The sequence below is a fragment of the Colletotrichum godetiae genome (assembly GCF_030913485.1).
Source record: "Colletotrichum godetiae strain CBS 193.32 chromosome Unknown BDP55scaffold_18, whole genome shotgun sequence".
Taxonomy (NCBI): Eukaryota; Fungi; Ascomycota; class Sordariomycetes; order Glomerellales; family Glomerellaceae; genus Colletotrichum; species Colletotrichum godetiae.
Window position 1 is genome coordinate 528,125 of NW_026851266.1, and position 22,616 is coordinate 550,740.

The window sequence follows — 22,616 nt, forward strand, 5'->3', positions numbered from 1 at the left end:
CTCTATGGTGGCAGGTGACAGGGATCGAAATCCAACAATTATCTGTTCGATATTTGCCTCAAGTTCTGGATTGACGTCGGGTAAGCGATATGTGGCCGAGGTTAAGAGCTGAAGCTTGAATTATCGCGATCCAAATCCACTCATTGATCAAATAGTGCCTTTGGAAAGCGTCAACTTGAGTCGTAGTTTTCGTTCCTCTTCTTTGAATGATAATCAGGGTTCGTGAACCGCCTATTGAGCCTATCACATTGTACAATATCAACAACTAGCTACGATTGTCACCGAGGGCATCTTCTAATCAATTATATCGCCCGTCAAAGTTGTTTCTCTGAGCACGTCGAGCTCCTCAGCATGGCTGCCCCAAACATGGCCTCCCAAGGGAACGAGCCCATTGCGATTGTCGGAAGCGGCTGCAGGTTTCCAGGAGGCGCCAACTCGCCTTCCAAGTTATGGGATCTGCTGCGAGAACCTCGCGACGTGCTCTGCGAGATTCCGCCTAGTCGATTTGATGTTCGTGGATTTCATCACACGGACTCTCAATTCCCCGGTCACACCAACGTCAAGCACTCTTACCTTCTTCAAGAAGATGTTGCCAAGTTCGATGCCCAGTTCTTCAATATTACAGCGCCAGAAGCGATAGCAATGGACCCACAACAGCGTCTTCTTCTAGAGACGGTTTACGAGGGTTTAGAAGGCGCTGGCTTGACCATCGAAGGCCTCAAAGGCTCCAACACCGGTGTATATGTCGGTGTTATGTACGTCGACTACGAATCCCTGCAATTTCGAGACCTGCAGCATGTCCCAACGTACCTTGCAATTGGTGAGAACTGAAAGCCATGACGCGAAGAAAATGTTCCTAACAACCGTAGGTACCGCTCGGAGTATTGTTTCTAACAGAATATCATACTTCTTCGACTGGCATGGACCCTCACTGACGGTCGACACCGCCTGCTCCTCCAGTCTGGTCGCGGTGCACCAAGCCGTCCAGGCTCTGCGATCGGGAGAGGTCCGCGTCGCGCTAGCTGCCGGAAGCAACCTTCTACTCGGCCCAGAGCCATACATCCACGAGAGCAAGCTGAAAATGCTGTCACCCGATGGCCGTTCTCGCATGTGGGACCAGGGCGCTAACGGCTACGCACGCGGCGACGGCGTAGCCGCAGTTGTGCTCAAGACGCTGAGTGCCGCACTGGCTGACGGAGATCATATCGAAGCTATTATTCGCGAGACTGGTGTCAACCAAGACGGTCGCAGTCGCGGCATCACGATGCCCAGTGCAGCGGCGCAGGCGTCGCTTATCCGCGCTACGTACGCCAAGGCAGGACTCAACCCTGAATCCGATACTGATCGGTGCCAATATTTCGAAGCCCACGGTACGGGGACGCCGGCGGGTGATCCGGTTGAGGCCGAGGCCGTGCACACCGCGTTTTTCGGCAACCGAGATCCCGCCGCGGATCGTCTCCTCGTCGGTTCGATCAAGACCATCATCGGCCATACGGAAAGCACCGCCGGTCTGGCCGGTATTCTTAAAGTCGTGCAAGCCATGAAGCACGGCTACATCCCACCAAATATGCTGCTAGAGAACCTCAACCCGAACGTGTTGCCTTTCTACGGCAACTTGAAGATCCCCCAGGAGCTTACTCCTTGGCCACAGGTTGCGCCGGGTCAAAGCCGGCGAGCTAGCGTGAACAGCTTCGGGTTCGGCGGGACAAACGCGCACATCATCCTTGAGAGCTATGAAGCGTCTAGTTTTGAGGAAGATAAGGACGCCCAAAGTGTCGCACCTTTTCTTTTCTCCGCGCAGTCTAAGTCGTCACTCTTGTCCAGTCTCTCTGCCCACGCCCAGTACTTGGAGCAGCATCCCGACACTGATCCTTCAGATCTTTCCTGGACTCTACGGTCACGTCGCTCTCGCCTTCCGCTGAGACTGGCACTACCAGCTTCAACCATTGAGGTACTTCAGACCAACCTGAAGGGCATTATTGGCAACAGCAACTTCCAGCTGGAATCCAAGGCTGCCGGCACCAGCACCAAGGAAGCTCGCCTTTTGGGCGTCTTCACAGGCCAAGGCGCACAGTGGGCTCGCATGGGCGCAGAGCTCGTCGAGAGCTCCCACTATGCGGCCGGCTTGCTAGCCGCCATGGACGAAGCCTTGGCTCAACTGCCAGAAGCAGACAGACCATCCTGGACTTTGAGAGAACAACTACTTGCCAATGCAAAGACTAGCCAAATTGGCAGCGCTGTAGTTGCTCAGCCTCTGTGTACCGCTGTGCAGGTCATTCTTGTCGAGCTGCTTCGGCAATGTGGCATCAACTTCGCCGCGGTGGTTGGACACTCTTCAGGCGAGATTGGAGCCGCTTTCGCTGCAGGGGCGCTCTCTGCTATTGACGCCATTCGCATTGCATACTATCGTGGTCTCCACTCTCGTTTGGCTGAAGGCCCAGAGGGTATTCAAGGTGCTATGCTTGCAGTCGGAACAACTTTAGACGATGCCGAGTCTATCTGCAACGACGACTACTTCTTGGGCAGAGTCAAGGTTGCGGCATGTAACTCTGCCTCTAGCATTACCATCTCAGGCGATGAAGACGCGATTGAGGAGATGATTGACATTTTCGAGGACGAGAGCAAGTTTGTCCGACGTCTGCGGGTGGACAAGGCTTACCACTCACATCACATGGTCCCTTGTTCACAGCCGTATCTGGAGTCCATGAAGCCTTTTGCTATTCAGATGAAGCAATCCGACTCAAGCTGCACTTGGGTCTCCAGTGTCAACTTGGATTGGTCTCTGGGTGCGTCAAACAGTCTTGATGCCTCATACTGGGTGGATAACCTCCTGTCGCCAGTGCTCTTTATGCAAGCTGTCGAGAAAGCCATGCAACTTGGTCCCTTCGACGCCGCAATCGAGGTTGGTCCCCACCCTGCTCTCAAGGGTCCCGTTCTTGATACGCTCCGAGAGCAAAAGCTCGAGATTCCGTACACAGGACTACTCCAGCGCAACACCAACGCAGTCCAGAGCGTCTCCTTCGCAATCGGGTATGTGTGGACGCATGTGGACAACCTCATTATCGACTTCGATCGCTACGAATCTGCCCTCAGTGGCTCAAAGGAGCACCGCTTCCTCTCCGACTTACCCACGTACCAGTGGAACCATTCTCAAAGGTATTGGCATGAGTCCAACCTTTCACGGAACTTACGCACAAGAAGTCAACCCGTTCATCAGCTTCTCGGAGACTTGCAGCCCCAGAGCTCAGCACACCAGGTCACATGGAAAGCGATTTTACGTCCCCATGATCTTCCTTGGGTTCACCATCACAGAATCCAAGGCCAGACTGTCTTCCCCGCGGCTGCATATGCGGCCACAGCGTTTGAAACAATTCCTTTCCTCGCTGAGGAGGCTTCCGTTGAGCTCATGGAGATCAAAGACCTCGTCATTCACCAGGCTTTGATATTCGGAAACGACGAGCAAGAGTCTGGCATTGAGGTTCGGTCGATGGTCAGCAATATTAACCGGAATGACCCCTCTTCTATCACAGCCCATTTCACGTATGAGGCATGCATCGGATCGCAAAAGGACTTCCAGCTAGTCGCTAGTTGCGACGTTTCCGTCTCCCTTGGCGAGGCGTCTCGTGACATGCTCCCCGCGACTGCCAGGATTGAGCCTTACATGGTCGACGTCGACACCGAGTTGGCGTACTCTTCTCTCAACGATGTCGGCTATGGATACACGGGTCCTTTCAAAGCTCTGTCTGGCTTGAAGAGGAAGCTTGGCAAGGCGTCTGGTTCCCTCGCCTTGACAACCCCCGAGTCCAATGCCAAGGTTCTCATCATCCATCCAGCGGTGTTGGATGCAGCCTTTCACTCTATTATCTTGACTTTTAGCTACCCTGAAGATGGCAGACTCTGGAGTCTCCATTTACCGACTCGCATCGACAAGATCAGAATCAACCCTTCTCTGTGCGGGCGTCACTGGTCAGACATTGTCGAAGTCCCATTTGTCGCATCCATGTCCGATGAAGAGGAGTCCAGAGACACCTCCGGATTTCAGGGCGATGTCGATATTCACGACAAAGAGGGAGAGTTCACTGCTGTTCAAGTGGAAGGACTCCATGTTGTACCCTTCACCCCCGCTTCCCCAGCCGATGACCAACAGCAGTTCTATGCCACGCAATGGGTTCACTCAGAGCCTAACGCTGATATTCCTGGCACTTACGATGCCTCGGTTCAAGACAAGGATATGGCAGTCATTTTGGAGCGTGGCAGCTACTTCTATCTCCGCCAGCTGGAAAACCAGATTCCAGAGGGCCACCTTGGGCGATCTGACCCGTACAATGCCGCCTACCTGTCTTTCGCTTCTCGTACCCACAAGCTCGTCCAGCAAGGGAAGCATCGCTACGCAAAGAAGGAATGGCTCAATGACACACTGGAAGACATCCTAGCCCTTTCCAAGCCGTTCTCCGATCAACCTGAGATCAAGGCTATGCATATCGTCGGAGAGCAGATGCCACGGGCTATACTGGGGGAGACAACCATGCTCGAGCACTTGATGAATAACGGGTTGTTGGCCGACTACTACGCTCAGGCCCGAAGCATCACCCGAGGTACCGAGATCTTGGCTGAGACTGTCGTGCAAATTCTACAACGGCATCCCGAGAGCAAGATTCTGGAAGTCGGCGCCGGCACCGGACAGGCGACCCGAGAGATTTTCAAGCGGGTCGATGACAATTTCTCAACCTACACGTTCACCGATGTCTCGGCGGCATTCTTCGACAAGGCCGAAGCGGAGTTTGAGGCATTTGAGGATCGCATGGTTTACAGCGTTCTGGACCTTGAGCGGGATATGAAGACTCAGGGCTTCGAAGAGCATTCGTATGACATCGTCGTAGCCTCCTTCGTCCTACACGCCACGAAGAGCATTGAGCAGACTGTGCGTCGCGTGCGATCGCTTCTGAAGCCAGGTGGCTACCTCATTCTCTACGAGGTTACGAATATCGATATCATCCGCGGCACTGCCCTTTTTGGATGTCTTCCGGGATGGTGGCAAGGCGTTGAGGAAGGCAGAACCCTGGGTGCGTGCGTTTCCGAGTCCAAGTGGGATGCCATCCTGCGCAAGACTGGGTTCTCCGGAGTCGATACCATGACACCCGTCAAGGACGCTATGTCTCTTCCCAACTCCGTCATGGTGTCGCAAGCGGTAGATGACTGGGTCGAGTTCATTCGAGAGCCCCTCTTGGCATCTCCTTCGCTGTTTGTTGGACAGTCTATCATCAAGCATCTCTTCATTATTGGAGGGGCCACTTTGAAAGTCTCTCGCTTGGTACAAGATATCCGAAAGCTGATCCATGCTTTCTGCGACGATATCACAGCGGTTGAATCTCTGGAGAGACTCGGTGATGTTGAGATCGACTCGAACGCCACTGTCCTTGTTCTAGAGGATCTCGACCACCCCGTCTTCAAAGACATCACTGCGACACGATGGGCTGGTCTAAAACATCTCTTCGGATCCGAGAAGTCTATTGCGTGGATCACGCAGGATCGCATGGTCGAAAATCCATTCGGCAACATGGGCGTCGGCTTCGCACGATCAGCCCTATGGGAGATCCCGGAGATCCGATACCAGTTCATCGACTTCCAGGATGCGCATCGCATTGACGCGAGGGCGTTGGTTGAGTCCGTCCTGCGCTTCCAGATGTCTGGCTCCGTCCAAGACCAGAGTCAGGGCAAGTCCCTTTGGTCTGTGGAGTCGGAGATCATCATCGACTCAGACGGATGCCAGTTGGTTCCAAGAATGAGACCCGTTAGCACCGCCAATGAACGCTACAACTCGGCGCGCAGAACCATCGTCAAGGATGCCCAGACTCTAGACTCGCAAATCGCGATTGAGAATGTGGATGATCGGTACACCCTTGTCCAGCGGTCTCCTTCAGCTGGTGAACGTTCCAATAGCGGCGCCGTCACCTTGAAGTTGACGCATTCCAGCTTGCAGGCCATCAAGACTGATGTTGGCGATGCATTCTTGGTACTAGGAAGCTGCGCAAAGACTGGCACTCAGTACGTTGGCCTCTCTGAATCTGTTGCATCTGTCGTCAGTATTTCGAAAGACAGTCTCGTCACTTGTTCTGTTGCCCCTGAGTCTGCGGCGGTGTTTTTGTCAGATGTTGCTGCGCACCTCCTGATGCCAGGACTTATGGCCGCTCTCGGCAAAGGCGACACTCTCTTGGCCCACAATGCTCCCGAAGCGGTGGTAAAGCTACTTGGTAGCCGTACCAAGGGTGCTGACATCAACCTGGTCTGCACTTCATCGTCAAAAGAGATTGCGAAGCATACTGATGCTGTCTATATCGGACGTTACATGCGCCAATCTGAGATCAAGACCCTTCTCCCCACCAATATCTCTCGATACATCGATTTCGCGACAAATGATGGTCTATCATCAGTGGCTTCTTGCTTGCAAGCCAGTGTTCCTATTGTCAATGCGTCTTCCTTATTCGCTACGACTGCAAAGATGGGCCGAGCTTCTGCCGACAATATCAATGAGCTTCTGGCAAATGCAACGACTGAAGTACTTTCAGCTCTTGTGAAATGCACGCAAGATGACGCAGCAGTCAGCTTGATTGGTGTACAAGATCTCCAGATGGTTAAGGAAGCTCCTAGAGCCCTTACTATTGTCGGCTGGGACGTCTCTTTGGTTTCCATCACTGTCCAGCCCGCATCGGCTCAGTTCAAGGCAGACCGGACTTATTGGCTGGTCGGACTCTCTGGAGATCTCGGAATCTCTATCGCAGACTGGATGATCCGAAATGGCGCCAAGCACCTAGTCATCACCAGCCGCAATCCCAAGGTCGATGAGAGGTGGCTTAAGACCACGGAAGCCAGAGGTGCAGTGGTTCGCGTTGTAGCATGGTAAGCCAATCACCAGATTGTGTCGGAAACTTTGAACTAACATGAATTGTGTAGCGATCTCACCGACTACGATGCCCTTGCGCAGGCACACCACGAGATTTCCAGCACACTGCCCCCAATCGCCGGTGTTTACCAAGGCGCCATGGTTCTGCTCGACATGGCACTCCGCGATATGGGGCTCGAAGACTTCAGCCGGGTTCTCCGCCCCAAGGTCGAGGGTAGTCTGAATCTAGACCGCGTCTTGGGAGATGAGCCACTGGACTTCTTCATCTTCTTCTCTTCCGTCGCCACTGTTGCAGGTAATCCCGGCCAGGCAGGTTACACGACAGCCAACCTCTTCATGAGCGGCATGGCACAGCAAAGACGCAAGCGTGGTTTGCCCGCGTCAGTCGTGGAGTTGGGCTTGATCATGGGCACGGGCTACATCACCCGCGAAAAGGGCAACGTCCTGACCCGGCCCTCGTTTGAACGAGGTCTCTTGACCATCTCTGAGTACGACGTTCATCAGACACTAGCAGAGGCCATTCAGTATGGCCACCCTGAGTCGGGTGCCGAGTGGCAGATTTCGATCGGGCTGAGACGCATGCCTGCAAATGCACCGAACCGGCCGCAGTGGTATAGTTATCCTCAATTCGCGTGTCTCACAGAGAGGGCCGCAGTTGAAGACACGAGCGCGACTAATACCCAGGCTGGTCCGTCTATCAAGGACCGATTGGCCACTGCAACTACAAGAGATGATGTAGAGAAGATCATCACTGGTGAGTTTATGACTGCTTTTTCTCTCCCTTTCCCGCCAACTCAACGACTAACACAACAATAGGATCATTCATAGCCGAGATGCGCAAGATGCTCCATCTTAGCGATGACTACGCCATCACGCCTGCTGTCCGTACTGACGAGCTCGGACTTGACTCTCTCGTTGCTGTCAGAATCCGGTCCTGGTTCCTCAACAACTTCCAAGTCAACATTCCCGCACTACGAATTCTCAAGGGTGAAGCCCTTCAAGGTCTCATCGACCACGCCGTGGGAGAGATCCCGGAAGAGCTGGCACCGAAGCTGTTCTCCTCCTCGCAGTCCGAGGACACCTCGCCATCCTCGGAAGAGTCATCCCAAAAGTCTGGAACCCCGCCTTCAACGGCTCCCGAGACAGAGAATTCTTCCATCGTTAATGGCGATCTCGAAACCAAGGAGGAGAAAGAGGCAAGGCCTCAGGAAGTCCAGTTGGAAAGGTTCGGGCGCTTGTCTTACACCCAGTCAGTATTCTTGTTCGTACACGAGCTCTTGCCTGACAAGACCACTCTGAACAACACAGTTATGCTTCATCTTAGCGGAGAAGTGCGCATTCCCGATCTCTCCCGCGCTGTTCGAGCACTGGGAGAACGCCACGAGTCGTTGCGTAGCTGCATCTGCGAACGCGACGGCCAGCCCAGTCAAGGAGTCATGAGGACACCTTCCTTCACCCTTGAGCACAAGAGGATCTACACCAAGAATGAACTTTTCGACGAGTACGCTGCGCTCCGAGGCCATGTTTTCGACCTGAGTCAAGGCCAGGCCAGCCGGACAATCCTTCTCTCATACTCGCCACGGGATCACTACCTTCTGATGAGCTCCCACCACATCTTCTTCGATCGAGCCAGCAACGACGCTGTCATGAGTGACCTAGAGCGGATTTACAACGGATATCCCCACGACCCGAACCCTCTCCAGTACCTTGACTACTCCGACGACCAGCAAAGACAGTACTCATCTGGGGAATGGGACGAAGCCATAAAGTTTTGGCGCAACGAGTTCACCACCATCCCTGACCCCCTATCCCTCCACCGCAGCCAAATTTCCGATCGACAGCCCCTCGAGCGCTACGCATCCCGCATCCCAGACTTCCGCATCGACAAGCAGCTCTCGGCGAAGATCCGCCAAGTTGCGAGGAAGCACCGCGCCACACCGTTCCATTTCCACCTCGCCGCCTTCAAAGTCCTCCTCCACCGCTTTCTCGGCACCACCGACGTGTGCATCGGTATCGCAGACAGCTGCCGACGAGACGATCACATGCGCACCGGAATCGGCCCATTCCTAAATATGCTGCCCCTGCGCATGGCCGCCAACGCGGAGCAGCCCTTCCTAAGCGCCCTCGACGAGGCACGGGAGAAGAGCTTCGCCGTCCTCGCCAACTCGATCCCACTCGAGGTTATCTTGAATGAGCTCCGCGTCTCACGTCAGGCTACGCATACACCCCTGGCACAAGCATTTATGAACTACGCCGAGAACGACCTCGAAGACGGCCAGACGTTCCTCGGGTGCCGGATGACGATGATGAAGCAGGAGATGGCTGAACTTCCTTATGACATCACCTTCACCGTGATCAACAACACCACCGGCGACACCCGTATTCTCTTAAATTTGCAGGAGTCTTTGTACACGGACTCTGATGCGCAGATCTTACAGCACGGGTATGAAGATATTCTCCGCGAGTTCGCCAACGCACCGGATCAGGCAGTTGGTAGCACGTGGCACTTTAGACCTGCTGTTCTGCAGAAGGCTCTTACACTGGGACGCGGTACGTTCAACAACAAAGGGCATCTTGGTCCTGCTCAAGGTTACTAACATCCCTACAGGCCCGGCTTTCAACTCTTCTTGGCCCGAGACCCTCGTTCATCGATTCGACAGCTTCTTCCCAACTGTCGTGGAGAGAGTCGCGGTTACCGATGACGCTGGTGGCTCGATTACCTATACACAGCTCTCTACCAAGATGAACACAATTGCATCGGAACTCATTCGCCAAGGTGTGCAACCCGGCTCTAGAGTCGCTGTCCTTCAGCAACCATCAATTTGTTGGATTCCTTCTCTTCTAGCGATCCTCAGGATTGGCGCGGTCTATGTCCCACTGGATGTCAATACTCCAGTCGCAAGACTGTCTCTGATCGTACGCGACTGCCAACCCTCGTCAATCCTCGTTCACGAATTGACTTTGGACGACGCAACCAGACTGGAGATCGAGCAAGGCACTTCTCTAGTCAACGTATCAGACTTCAAAGAGTCGAATGAGAATTCGGTTTTCAACCTCGCCCAACCGGATGCACCGGCTATCATCCTTTACACCAGCGGCTCAACGGGAACCCCGAAGGGAGTCATTTTACGCCATAGCAGCTTAAAGCATGAGTTCGATCACTGCGCCGCCACATATGAGTTGAAACAAGACGATGTGGTTCTCCAGCAGAGCGCCTGGAGCTTCGACTTATCCGTGACGCAAATCTTTCTGGCTCTCGGGGTGGGAGCCCAGTTGCACACGGTATCCCACACCATGCGCGCAGACTCGCACGCGATGACCGAGCTTATCAAGAATCGCGGTGTGACAGCTACCTATGCTACACCGACTGAGTACAAGAGTTGGCTGAGGCGTGAAGACCAACCTGCATTGCGATCCTCAGCCTGGCGCTTGGCTCTCGTTGCCGGTGAAGCCGTCACTGAGCCGCTTCTCCATCTCTTCCGCGAGGTGGACCGCGAAGGTCTCCGTCTCTTCAATGTGTACGGTCCCACAGAGACAACATGTGGATCTACCAAGATGGAGCTATCGTACGGTGTACCTGGATTCTACCAAGGGTCCATACCCGTCGGTTTGGCATCCGCAAACGAGCGGTTCTACATCTTGGACCCCAGCCAGAACCTCCAGCCGGTTGGGCAGGCGGGTGAGATAACCATCGGCGGTGTCGGTGTTGCTATGGGCTACTTGAATTTGGACGAGCGGGCTCGAGCATCCTTCTTGCCGGACGTCTTTGCAACCGAGGAAGATTTGAAGCGCGGATGGACAACCATGTACCGAACAGGCGACGTCGGATTCCTGCAGCCCAACGGGACACTCGTTCTGAAGGGTCGCATTGGAGACGACACAGAGGTCAAGCTCAACGGTGTGCGCATTGATCTCAAAGACGTGGAGAAGACCATCCTGCAAGCTTCTCGCGGCCTTCTCGCCGATGCTGTGGCCTCTCTTCGCAGTACATCTGACGGATCTGTCAAGTTCATGGTTGTCTACGTTGTCTTCTCGGCCGAGAGCCTGGGCGAGAATAAGAGCAAGTTCCTCAGAACACTTCTCGCAGAATTACCATTGGCGCGAAACATGTGTCCATCTGCCCTCATCCCGATCGATTCTCTTCCCCGAACTGTGGCTGGCAAGGTCGACAGACGCGGTATCGCTTCTCTTCCGATATCGCAAGGCCTTTTCCACCGCGCTGAGCATGAGACGGATGGCATCAGAGGGAATACAAGGCTATCCACGGCTGAGAAGACACTCAAGAGGTACTGGGAAGCCGTGATTCCCGAGGAGTTGACTGGACTCCACGAAATCGAAGCCGATTCGGACTTCTTTGTAATCGGAGGTAACTCGCTTCTCCTGATTGAGCTTCAGGGTCGGATTCGCGCAGATCTCGGCATCTTTATCGCCTTGCCTAAGCTTTTCCAAGCTACCACCCTTAGGTCGATGGCTCGACTTCTTCCCGGCATGGACGACCTCCAGCCGGAGCTGGACGCTCAGATCGACTGGTCAAGCGAAACGGCTCTGCTTCCAGAGGATGTTACCCCCGTGGATGATAGAGCGAATTCAGTTGCGAAGCCCCCTCGCACTGTCGTCTTGACGGGAGCCACGGGCTTCCTCGGCCAGTACCTTGCCAGATCCCTCGTGGAGAATGAAAACATCGAGAAGGTCATCTGCATAGCCGTCAGGAACGCCAAGGACCAGACCCGCCAAGATTTACTTTCTGACCTGGGACCCAAGGCAGAGTTCTACGAAGGTGATCTGAGCTCGGCTCGTCTCGGTCTCACTGAAGCAGCAGCCCTCCGTGTATTCCAATCCGCCGATGCGGTGATCCACAACGGCGCCGACGTGTCGCATCTCAAGAGCTACACTTCCCTTCGCGCATCCAACCTCGGAGCGACGCAAGAGCTCGTCCGACTGTGCAGTCCCCGGCAAATACCGCTACACTACTTGTCCACCACAGGTGTCGCCATGTACACCCCCTTCGAGGAGCTCAGTGAGGTGTCGGTACGCGAGCACACGCCTCCAGTAGATGGCCAACACGGCTACATCGCATCCAAGTGGGCCAGTGAGGTATACCTTGAGAATGTTCACGCGGAATCCGGCCTACCGGTGCACATTCACCGCCCATCGAGCATCATCCGCCCCGAATCTGACAGGACCGGCGAGAACCCGGCTGCAGATGTCCTGCAAAACATGCTCGACTACTCACGGCGGGTACGCGCAGTGCCAGCGGCGCCCGGTCTTAGAGGCTTCGTCGACTTGGTGAAGCCCGAGACGGTCACACGTGAGGTGGTGGGGGCCGTCATGTCTAGGTCTCAGGGGGATGGGGTTGTGTACGTTCACGAGTCCGGTGACTTGGAGCTGGATGTGAGGCAAATAAAAGAGTACTTGGAGACTGAAACCGGGGGAACTGTTGAGGCGTTGGTTTTGGACGACTGGATTGATCGCGCGGAAGAAATTGGGCTGTCGCCTGCCATGGCGGCCGTGTTCCGGAGTTCGCTAGGGTCTGGCGAGCCGATGAATCTGCCCAAGTTGCTGCGGCGATGATTGCATCTATGAAGTAAGGTTAACTCGGAGTTCAAGTTGTGTTTTGTATTGGAGTGGGGCAGGGTAATCAGTGCTATATGTTATCACGGACGACTGATCGGGCCGAAGGAGATAGTCAGACAGCTCTGATTAGGGAAGGATTCAAGGTAGAAAGGACCAATCAGATTTAGATAATAGCGTACTTTTTACTCTAATATACGGACGTACCTTTTTAGGTCGAACTAGAGCCTCTCTCATATATTTACTTTAAAATGTAATAATATAAGACGATCGGGGAAGTTTATTTCTCGATTGACCTATAATTACGATTAATTAGGACGACCCTCCTTTAATTAGGTCTTTTTTGGTCTGATCGAGGGAGTATCTTATGTTGTTTTAGTAGGTTGTGGTGTTTTCCCCTTTAAGTACCGCACCGCTGAAGTCCCCCTTCACCCTACACACTTTCAGTATTTTCATCTTTCATCGGTATTGAGTCTTGCGCTTTAGAATAGAGATCTTAAATGTTTCAAATAGCCAAGCCTTCTCTCTCACTCTGCGTACCTATGCTGTCTTTGCAACTCTCCACAGTCCACAAAACATTTCTCTCTTAGGCCAGGAGGTTTGATTTTGGTTTCACCCAGTACATGGCCTCCCCTGCTTTAGCTATCGACCACATGTACCTTCTCGGGTCACTTTGAGATGAATGCCACGTCATCTTAATCTGTCAACAGCGCTGATCGTCTATTCTGTTAACTATGTCGAGGTCTTCCTAGTTCTTCTCTCCCTTACAGACCCATGCGAGGATGGTGTCCTATATCCCTCAACGCTGTGGGAGGACATATTCGACGCTGTGAATCCTTTTTCTTGCGCCACCGGCTGGGCGACTGAAACCTCTTCATCCTCTGATCTATCATCCTTCGCAACGCCCAAGAAGACAAACTTGTAAGCGCTGCGCAACAAGCAATATAGCCAGAACAAGTTTAGTGCCTGCAGCAAAGCCAAAAGCCCAAAGGTGATGAAGTTGGACAACGCACATTTGTACTGCTCGGTATCCCAGTTCAGCTCATACGGTCCAACGGTACTAAATTCGGATCCAGGCAACGCAGAGTAGAGAATCCTCAAGTTGATGTAGTGCCGGAGGTAAATCCACACTGCAATACACACACCAAACGACACGCCCTGAAGCTTGTTGTCGAGATAGTTCAGCGACTTCGAAACCGCGAGGAAGAAATCGCTAATGTCGTGGGTGATATACACCGCAATTCCCATGTACGCAAAGTGGAAACGGTAACTCAGCGCAACGAGCGCAACCGTGACAACATGGTGCGCGACAAGCTCATGGAAATCCTTGCGTCTCTGCTCCAAGCCCAGCGCCATCACCACTACCTGTTGCGCCCAGAACGCTGCCTGTAGGAGGTAGTAGCACTTGAAGCTAGCGTCGTGCGTGCGGTGTGGAAAGGCCTCGTACATCCCGTGGGTGTCGAAATACCACACTGGCGTACGGCTCATGACGTGCAGGCCCCAGGGTCCGATAATGGTCACGTAGAGCGCCGTGTACATGTTCTCCGCAAAGCGTGCTCGCTTGGCACGCGACTTGATGCCCCATGCGCGAGCGAGAGGTGTCAGGAGTTCGTGCATACAGACTTCGCGGGTGAAAGTGAGGAATATTGTGTAGAATGCAACGAAGGCGATGTCCCATGGTCCTTTTCCATATTGCCTCGTCTCGGCATTGCCATTGTCGAGCTTGTAGGAGGGGAAAATGAAGTGGTGCGTTGGGTTGGAGTCGGTCGGGTTGACGGCGTAGACGGAAAGGATCGCGATCGTGAGGAACAAGGGCAGTGTCCAGGTCCGACGGCGCATGAGAGCGAAGACCTTTGTCTTCTTGCGCTTAGAGTAGCTCTTTGTGTGGCGGTTAGTCAACATTTGAGGCGGGACTTGAGCGCCTGGCTGGAGCTCCATGTAGTTTGCGCCCATGTCGAAACAGATCGCTGCGTTTCGAACTCGACGGGTGGATGTGAGTTCGTATTATTGTCGTCGGAATCGATTTTTCATGCCGGTGGCCGCTTCGCTCCAAAGTATGGCTTTCGGACAGGTTATCGAGGAAGATAATGGACTGTGACAGCTGGAGGCAGATCTCTCTTCAGATCACTACGGCTGACATCCATAAAGGACGAAGCAGGAAACAAATGCAAGACTCAAAATCTTGAGGGGATGGAATAGCTAGAGCGGACGCACAGGATGTCCCGTCGCAATTTGAAAGCTGTCCGTGTTGGGATAGGTCGATGCAGGGGCTGCTGTTGACCAGCGTGGTGTGACACACACTTAATCAAATGCAGGTGTAAGCAGAAGTCTAGAAGAGGAAGACTGTCTTGTTGGCCCCGTTCAAAGACGGAGACGGGGGCCTCAAGGAAACAATTTTCGGGTGTAATTAGTACAGTGCGACTTCGACATGCTGTTATTTGAGCTCCGCGAGCACTCAGAAAACTGCGCCTGAGTTGTGAACTCCCAGATTGTTGGCAGGCTTCTCGGCCAGACCCAGTGGGCAGGCGTTTGCCCATGTCTCAGCAGCCTCCAGCCGTAATACTAGGACCCACGTTTCCAACGGTGGCTGCCCTTCGCCATCCCCGCCAGACCTTGGCGAAGAATGGTACTGCGGTAGGAGGCTGAGCCTTGAGGAGTGGAAAAGGGGGAGGCGGTCGAGCTGGAGCATCGGGACGCGGTATGAATTTTGAACCCTCCGATTCGGAGGGTTTATGTCGTCATATTGCTCCGAACGGAGCGGGTCTCGCCCGATCGTAATCTGTGAGGGGGCCGGAGCAGCACACCGCCTTCAGCAAATGTTCCTGATGGTGAAGCCATTATTATAGAACAACTCAATCACGGTCGCTCTGGCCTGTAGTATCTCACATCGCCGCCTTTTGTGGTGGAGAAATATTTGAAATTGAGATTTGGAACGGAAGCCCGCGACTCTTAACATAGTTCCTCGACTTCCTTGCTCTGGTCGCATGGAAGCCATCGGTATTGGAGTAGGGTCTAGCAAGTGATATGTCATGAAGTGAAGAATTCAAGTTTATTGTATGTCTGAGTCTTGGCCAGCCGAGTGAAGCGCATCATCGCCACAATCCTCAATCAATCTGCTTCTCGCAGCCAATTCTGTTGAGCAGTTCTTTCCGGCCGCTGTGCGTCCTGACGCCGCTCACCCTCGAGCTCGAAGACTCCTTCCGGCTAGGTGACCTTTCCCACGCCTTCAAGTCGATAGACTCCACGCCAACGTTCTCCTCAATGACCTCAATCTCCTCAAACTCAATCTTCTCCTCTTCCTCCTCCTCCTCATCGACATCGCTTCTGACATCTTCGGCGGGAGCCCCCTTGAGCACTCTCACCGAGACCCGAATAATGAAGAATGACCACGCGCAGATGACGACCTCGAGCGCGAGGAGAAAGGTCAAGAAGCCGTATCGAATGCCATCGGTGAAGCACACCGTCCCCGCGGGGTCCTTGAAGGGCTCGAGGAGGTGGGACCAGCCCTCGGTCGGCGCATCAAATGGGCCTTCGATGTCGCCTGGGGCGCCTCGGAAGCATGGCTGTTTGAGTGATCGGGGGAGGTCATAGTAGACGCTCCAGCAGGTCATCAGGTAGAACACATGGCGCGTCCAGATCCAGACCAGGAGGAAAACGCCAAAGATTACGTCGCAGAGGGTCGTAAAGCCGATATACTTCAGGCACTTGGCCAGCTGTCGTGACTGTTAGCAGGAAGCTTGGCGCTGATTGTTGATATAAGGAAGACCCACTGGGAAGATCAACTCAATGACGTCCATTAAGACCAGAATAAGATGGCCGACGCGGGTCTGGTGATACGCGTAGCATGCCGCGATGAGGGATATGGTGATGGCGTGGTGCACGATCATCTCCCAGTAATCCTTCCGCCGCGCCTCAATGTTCACCGAGATGACCTGCTGGACCCAGTACGCCCATTGCACCATGACATATCCCTTCATCAAACCGTCGAGTTCCCGCTGGGGCCAGTTGTTCCAGAGCTCTTTCATGTTGAGGTAGTATGGCGCCTTGCAGTAGAGGTACTAGGGACTCGCTGGTTAGTTCGACAACGTGCCTACGAGGTGAGAATGCGAATCCACTGTACCATTCCCACTGGCCAGAGAACACTGTAATACGCCAGCATCGAGCCCTGTTCCGAGAACCTGGCGACATCTTTCTTCTTTGATATGCCCCAGTGCCGGCCAAGGGGCTCAAGAACGTGGCGCATCAGCGCAGCGCGGATGCCGATAAGGAGAACGACGCAGAATGCGACGAAGCAGAGGTCGTCGTGGCCGGCGCCATACTGTCCAGTGTTCGAGTTGTAATATGAGAGCTTGATGAACTTGGATGTATACGGACGCGCCGCGGGGACGCAGACGTGTGTGAGGAGTAGAGGGGCAGTGGTTTGGAAAGCGAGGCCTGTTCAAATTGAACACCTCTGGTCAGCAATTGCTCTTAGGATGAATGGGTGTGATGCATGGCATCACTAGAGGTGGTCATCATCCCTCCACCCCCTCCGCGACGTACTTGTCTGGTTGTCAAAGAGCCATTGGACAAGCTCTTTCCTTCTGCTTTTGTCAATGGCCTTGAGCTTTTGTGAGTGAGCAGGCCTGGGCGCTCTAGATGCGACCGGTGAAGCGCGCTTCGTATGCGCGATCTCGGTGATGGGTTCGCTCATGGTCCTTGTCACTCGTAAGACGCAGTCGGCAGCTCAGCTCAGCTCAGCTTCCACGATCAGATACCGAGGCGAAAAGGAGTCAAACAGTGTGTTTCTCGAACGGAAATTTGTGTGACAAAACTGTTGAGAGAAAGTGTCCGTAAGCGCGAGTCGCTTAAGAAAGTAACAGTGTTTTCCTGCAGCACCCTCTCCCCCCAACAGGGCGAGACCAAAGCTGCCAGCTGAGCAGGTTGGACCCTTCCTTTGCGCCTCACAGGGGGCGGTGAGACAAGGCGGCGGGAATGCAGGGATGTCCATATCTGGGCGGGCGGGATCTTGGAACTGGCGGCCGTTAAGATCTCTGGTATTTTCCAACTTTCAAGTTTGTTTGCCCTAGCGCGTCTTCGTCTTGAAGCCGTTTGTGGAACAATAGGGCTGAACTCTAAAGGCTCCCCGTCAGGCTTAATGCCAAGTATCAGTAGCAGACTGCAGGTAATCACGGCGACCTTTGTGATAGACTTCCACTCCTCAATGACATTCTCTGTCGACAATTTGGAAAACAAAGGTACAGGGCATGCAAGACTCAGGGGAAATGAACATCAGGCCATCCCCGCACCAATCAGGATAGGCTGACAAGGGTGCTTGTCATCGTGCTATTGCCCCAGGCCCGCAGATTGCTTTCGCTGGTGGATCCTGAGGCTTAGCTATCCGTAGGCCCGCGGGAACCCGAGCCAACAGGGTGGGAAAGTCGCGACGAAATACGGATAATCATTCTGTCTCTGAGAACGGGAAGCGTCCCGATATATTGAACTTAGGATGCCCACATAGCTTTCACTACTCCCCAACGGCCAGGGAGGCGAATAATTTCATATATCGGTAGCACGAGTGAGGCATAGCACGCCGCTGCTTCAAGTTTGGAGAGTGAACGCGTTCGCCAAAGTCAGCAGGCATTGACATTAAGGAAGTATCTCGTACGCGAGCAGCAAATTCTTATTCCAGAGGATTACATCACAAGCAAGTTGAGTTGCACTCTGCGTTCAATGCCCCTCCGGTTGTGGAAGTTCTATCGTCCGAGAGCTCCGAGAGCACCAAGCCGGGCAATACCAGGTAGCGCACGGAGCCGTGGACCACCTTCCGCGTTGAAAAGAGTTTGATTCGCTGTGTGTAGCGGGTCTTCGGGGACCCACACCTCCGGGGACCGATCAGCTTCACCGGCCGGGCAGAAACGGCTTACCCGGGATTGACGCCGCGCTGCTGTCACGGTTATGGTACAAGCAGGCAGTAGAACAAAGAACGGAGCAGGATGATTCAATCGGCTTGTGGTTGGTATCATTCGACTATTGGGCGTGCACAGATCGGCCAGATCATGTACCATCTGCCATCTGCTGGTGAATAAGCCCCCTCGGGGTCTAGCGGGGAATCGGCGACAGCAATATGCGGCGTTCAATGCTCGCCGAAACAACCCGGAATCACCCGCCGAGTCATCGCTTGCTTTGCGTGAGACTGTTTTCTTCATGATGTTCTCCCTCATCGTTCCACCTTGTCACTCGCATGTTTCTCTGATTTTTCGGTGCAACTGTGCGACTCCGTCACATTCGCAATGGCTGCTGCTATGTCTCCTATTCTTCCGGCCCAAGCCAACATCCAGAGGCCGGAGGGCTTGGATCTCTATGCTCGATTCGCTCTTGCAGGTGCGCTTGGATGCGCTATAACTCATGCTGTCTTCACGCCTGTCGACGTGTACGTCGTGTCATCACCACATTTTCCAATCCACCGCACATACTGACCTATGAGACCACAGCGTCAAGACAAAGATCCAGCTCGACCCAGTTACCTACAATCGTGGCATGATCGCAGGGTTCCGTCAACTAATCCATAAAGAAGGGGCCGGCGCTCTGCTAACAGGATTGGGTCCCACGTTCACCGGCTACTTCATCCAAGGAGGTGTCAAGTTTGGTCTTTATGAACTTTTCAAGAAACAGTCAATTGAGATCATTGGACTCGAGAAAGCGAGACGGAATCGTACGGCGGTATACTCCGTCTCGGCAGCCTGTGCTGAGTGTTGCTCCGCTGTCACCCTTTGTCCCGCGGAAGCTACACGTATCCGCCTCGTATCCGCGCCTGGCTTTGCCAACGGGTTGATAGGTGGGTTTAGTAAGATTCTCAAGCATGAGGGTATTGGGGCACTATACTCCGGATTCGGGCCTATTTTGTTCAAACAGTAGGTCCAGCTCCACTGCTTGAGTCTTGAGCTTAGTTGGGCAGGAACACTACTTGCGAGACTGCAGCTTGTGCTGACGCGATCAAAGGGTTCCATATACCGTAACAAAGTTTGTCTCTTTCGAAAAGATTTCCGAGTTTTTCTTTTCTCGCCTCGATAACTCCAGGTCCGGAACCACCCAGCTTATGATCAATATGGGGTCCGGACTCATATCAGGCTGCGCCGCTGCCGTCATCTCGCAGCCCGCCGACACGATGCTCTCCAGAATCAACAAGACAAAAGCGGTGCCTTGCGAAAGTACCGCGTTCCGTCTTTACAAAATCGCGGGCGAGCTCGGATTCCGCGGTTCCTTTGCCGGGCTGCCGGCGCGCCTATTCATGATTGGTGGGCTCACCGCTGGTCAATTTGCCATCTATGGCAGTATCAAAAGCGCTCTTGGTATGGTATCATGTCTTCCCTCCGTGACTGAGCTAATGACACACGCCTAGGTGCCACCAATGGCGTTAAAATCTCGAAGTGATTTAAACAATAACCTACTTATCGGCTGCTGAACACCATACGGAATCTCACCTAGGTTGAACCTGAGAGCAGGCGGACAGCATATCACCGGATGTTGTTGTTACTCAGGGAAGTCGGGTTACTTCATCAATTCATGTCGAACAATTCCGTGCTTCGTATGAAAGCGGCTGCTTTTTCTGGACCATGAGCTCCAATTGAAGTTTCATAAACAGCAGGACACCTATGAACTCCTTTGACATCTTCAGAATATATTGAGCTCTACTCGTTGTGTAATTTGTTTTGCAAAGTGCAGATACCGTGCAGAGGGTCTATATTTAGATATTTGCGTATTAGGTGCTTGGTTCAATGGTTCCTTCATCTAGTCACACAAAAGTACAATCCAGCTACAGCTCTATCTAGGTCAGCGAGATGCCACGTCAGTCATGCAGGTTTTGCAAATTTTCTTTATTATCAAATTCCCTTGAGAAAACTCAACAGAACCCCCGGCTTGCAGGTCTGCATCAAATTGCTGCTACAGACATGTCAAATAGTCGAGAGTACACCATTGGTTGGATTTGCGCCACCACCACCGAGTTCATCGCCGCCCAGGCGTTCCTGGACGAGAAACCTGAGCCTCCCGAAATGCTTTCTCACAACGAAATCAACACGTACGCTCTAAAAAGAATAGGGAAGTACAATGTGGTCAGGGTTATCTTGCTAAAGGTCTCATATGGAACTACTTCCGCTGCCGTGGCTGCGCGAGACATGGTACACAGTTTTCCGAATATCCGTATTGGCTTGATGGTGGGCTTTGGCGGAGGTGCACCCGGTCGAAAACACGATATTCCACTAGGCGATGTTTTGGTTGGCTGTCCTAGTGACGGAGAGGGCGGTATCATTCGATATGATTACGGGAAGACGATCCAGAACCAAACTTTTACGGAGACAGGTCACCTGAACCAGCCACCTGAGTCACCGTTAACAGCTATGGGGGCCCTCGAGGCTGCGTATGCTGGAGATGGCCACCGACTCAATGATTACATGAATCCGACGTCATCCACCCGTAAATATCATCAACGTGGTTCCGATCAACCAAAATCCAGCGACTTGTCGGATTATTTCTTGACTATGATAAAGAAGCATCCCTCAAAGGTTTTCATTCTGATTGATGCTCTAGATGAATGCACCGAGAGGAAGGAAAATCTAGTGTGGATGAGAGACTTCGGATCTTTTCCCGGTCTTGCCCACATGAAGCCTCTCGTCACTGGCCAGCCTGAAGTGGAGTTCCAACAGCGAATCTCTCGGGTGGTTGGGCCAGAAAATTGCATGTCTTTGCATCTGAAATCCGTCGATGCCGACATTCGATCATACGTCGACGCCCAGTTACGGGTCAGGGAGGGATTCAAGAGATGGGCCTCAGCCCCCAAAGTCCTTCAAACGATTAGCGAGAAGGTCGGAGAAAAGGCCGACGTCATGTAAGTTGTACCTTAGCCAAAATCAGAAAGGAGAAATCTACACTCCTTCTACAGTTTCTCCTCCATTCCGATGAACCTCTCTCTTTGAAAGACACTGTCGAAACGCTTGCTATTTGGGGGCGAGAATTCAACCCAGAGTACAGGTTGCCACACCCAATGGAGATCCCTCTATTTTGGCCTAATCTCGTGTCAACTGTAACAAGTTGCCCTTTTCCTGCGGGAGATATTGTTATCGTCGTGGTTCAGTTGGCCCACTTCTCTGTGAAAGAGTAATTACTTGGTTGTCAATGAATGGAATTTACTTTGCTCAATGCGAGCATCAGCATAACGCACAATCTTCCAGTGGTTCTTATGAGGTATTCAGAGATTCGGTCTCAGAGAGCTAAACCTGATATTCATGTTGCCGGTCTAGCTGCGAGAGGTTGAACGAGATTCGCCCAACTGGCAGAAGCTGCGAACGACATCCCCAGGCAGCGGCCGACTTCCTTCAAGATGAAGACTATCGTCGGGTTTGGGAGTCTGAAACCGTTGCAAACAAGTTCATTGTCGGAACCAACGCTAAAATGACCGCAAATGGCCACATCAAAGTCCTTCGCAGCTTCGCCCTATCGTGCGTATGCGGGTACGGGCTCCAAGAGACTGCGAAAGTTCTGATGTCTCGAGGAGTCTGTCAAGAAACACCAGTCGAAAGTAATACAGCTCTATCAGCCTGTGTCTTATCTGGACTCCATGACGTCGCCAGGCTGCTTCTGGACATAGTAGTAGATATCAATGCCGTGTCTGAGAAGTGTAACCCTCTGGAAGTTACCACATCATAAGGTGATAATCAGATGGTAATATTCCTCCTCGACCGTGGAGCAAATGCCAAGACGCATGTCAATAGTTCACTACACCTTTGCTCCGGACTTCTGACCCGGACATTGCACGTACGCCTTTAGAACAGGGAGCAGATCCTAACTTGACCGGCAGGCCGGCCCACAATGCAAGCTGGTCGCCATGGTTGTCAGCCCCGTTGAACTACGCTTCAAGGATTGGAAACTTAGAAATGACAAAGGTGCTCTTGGATTATGGGGCAGACGTCAACGGACATGGAACGACACAGTACGACGCCATTTTTGAAGCAGCCACTGAAGGTCACGAGGAAGTCATGCGCATTGTCTCAGAAGCCAGAGCAAATTTTGGCCCGCGCTTGTTCGATCACGGAAGTCAGCCTCCGGGCGAAGAAAGACAAGTACGGTCCATCTACTACTGCGGATTCACGCAACTGTTGACATGCAA

At 53.1% G+C, this 22,616-nt stretch overlaps 5 protein-coding genes across 5 annotated transcripts; 3 read left to right on the forward strand and 2 right to left on the reverse strand.

The window, feature by feature from the left end:
• Positions 1-351: 351 nt before the first annotated feature.
• On the forward strand, positions 352-12,472 carry BDP55DRAFT_550869 (beta-ketoacyl synthase domain-containing protein; the record flags this gene model as incomplete). The annotated part of the gene is made up of 5 exons (XM_060569061.1): positions 352-820; positions 870-6,897; positions 6,952-7,655; positions 7,718-9,451; positions 9,510-12,472. The coding sequence occupies 5 exons, from the start codon at positions 352-354 to the stop codon at positions 12,470-12,472; spliced, it is 11,898 nt and encodes a 3,965-aa protein (XP_060430297.1).
• Positions 12,473-13,204: 732 nt separating this feature from the next.
• On the reverse strand, positions 13,205-14,425 carry BDP55DRAFT_728134 (TLC domain-containing protein; the record flags this gene model as incomplete). The annotated part of the gene is made up of 1 exon (XM_060579400.1): positions 13,205-14,425. The coding sequence occupies one exon, from the start codon at positions 14,423-14,425 to the stop codon at positions 13,205-13,207; it is 1,221 nt and encodes a 406-aa protein (XP_060430298.1).
• Positions 14,426-15,576: 1,151 nt separating this feature from the next.
• BDP55DRAFT_728135 (TLC domain-containing protein) lies at positions 15,577-17,165 on the reverse strand (the record flags this gene model as incomplete). The annotated part of the gene is made up of 4 exons (XM_060579401.1): positions 15,577-16,185; positions 16,243-16,530; positions 16,593-16,906; positions 17,015-17,165. The coding sequence occupies 4 exons, from the start codon at positions 17,163-17,165 to the stop codon at positions 15,577-15,579; spliced, it is 1,362 nt and encodes a 453-aa protein (XP_060430299.1).
• A 1,517-nt stretch (positions 17,166-18,682) lies between these two features.
• On the forward strand, positions 18,683-20,299 carry BDP55DRAFT_662226 (mitochondrial phosphate carrier protein). Its single transcript, XM_060574787.1, has 4 exons — positions 18,683-18,884; positions 18,946-19,365; positions 19,454-19,803; positions 19,854-20,299. The coding sequence occupies exons 1-4, from the start codon at positions 18,745-18,747 to the stop codon at positions 19,883-19,885; spliced, it is 942 nt and encodes a 313-aa protein (XP_060430300.1). The 5' UTR covers positions 18,683-18,744; the 3' UTR covers positions 19,886-20,299.
• A 104-nt stretch (positions 20,300-20,403) lies between these two features.
• BDP55DRAFT_529444 (uncharacterized protein) lies at positions 20,404-20,889 on the forward strand (the record flags this gene model as incomplete). Its single annotated transcript, XM_060567833.1, has 1 exon — positions 20,404-20,889. A coding segment is annotated over one exon (486 nt), but the record flags the coding sequence as incomplete, so codon positions are not given.
• Positions 20,890-22,616: the final 1,727 nt, after the last annotated feature.

Coding starts and splice junctions, on each gene's coding strand:
- BDP55DRAFT_662226 (XM_060574787.1), top strand. CDS start 18,745: ATGGCTGCTGCTATGTCTCCTATTCTTCCGGCCCAAGCCAACATCCAG. Junction 18,885..18,945: donor GTCTTCACGCCTGTCGACGT/GTACGTCGTGTC, acceptor ATGAGACCACAG/CGTCAAGACAAAGATCCAGC. Junction 19,804..19,853: donor CAGTATCAAAAGCGCTCTTG/GTATGGTATCAT, acceptor ACACACGCCTAG/GTGCCACCAATGGCGTTAAA.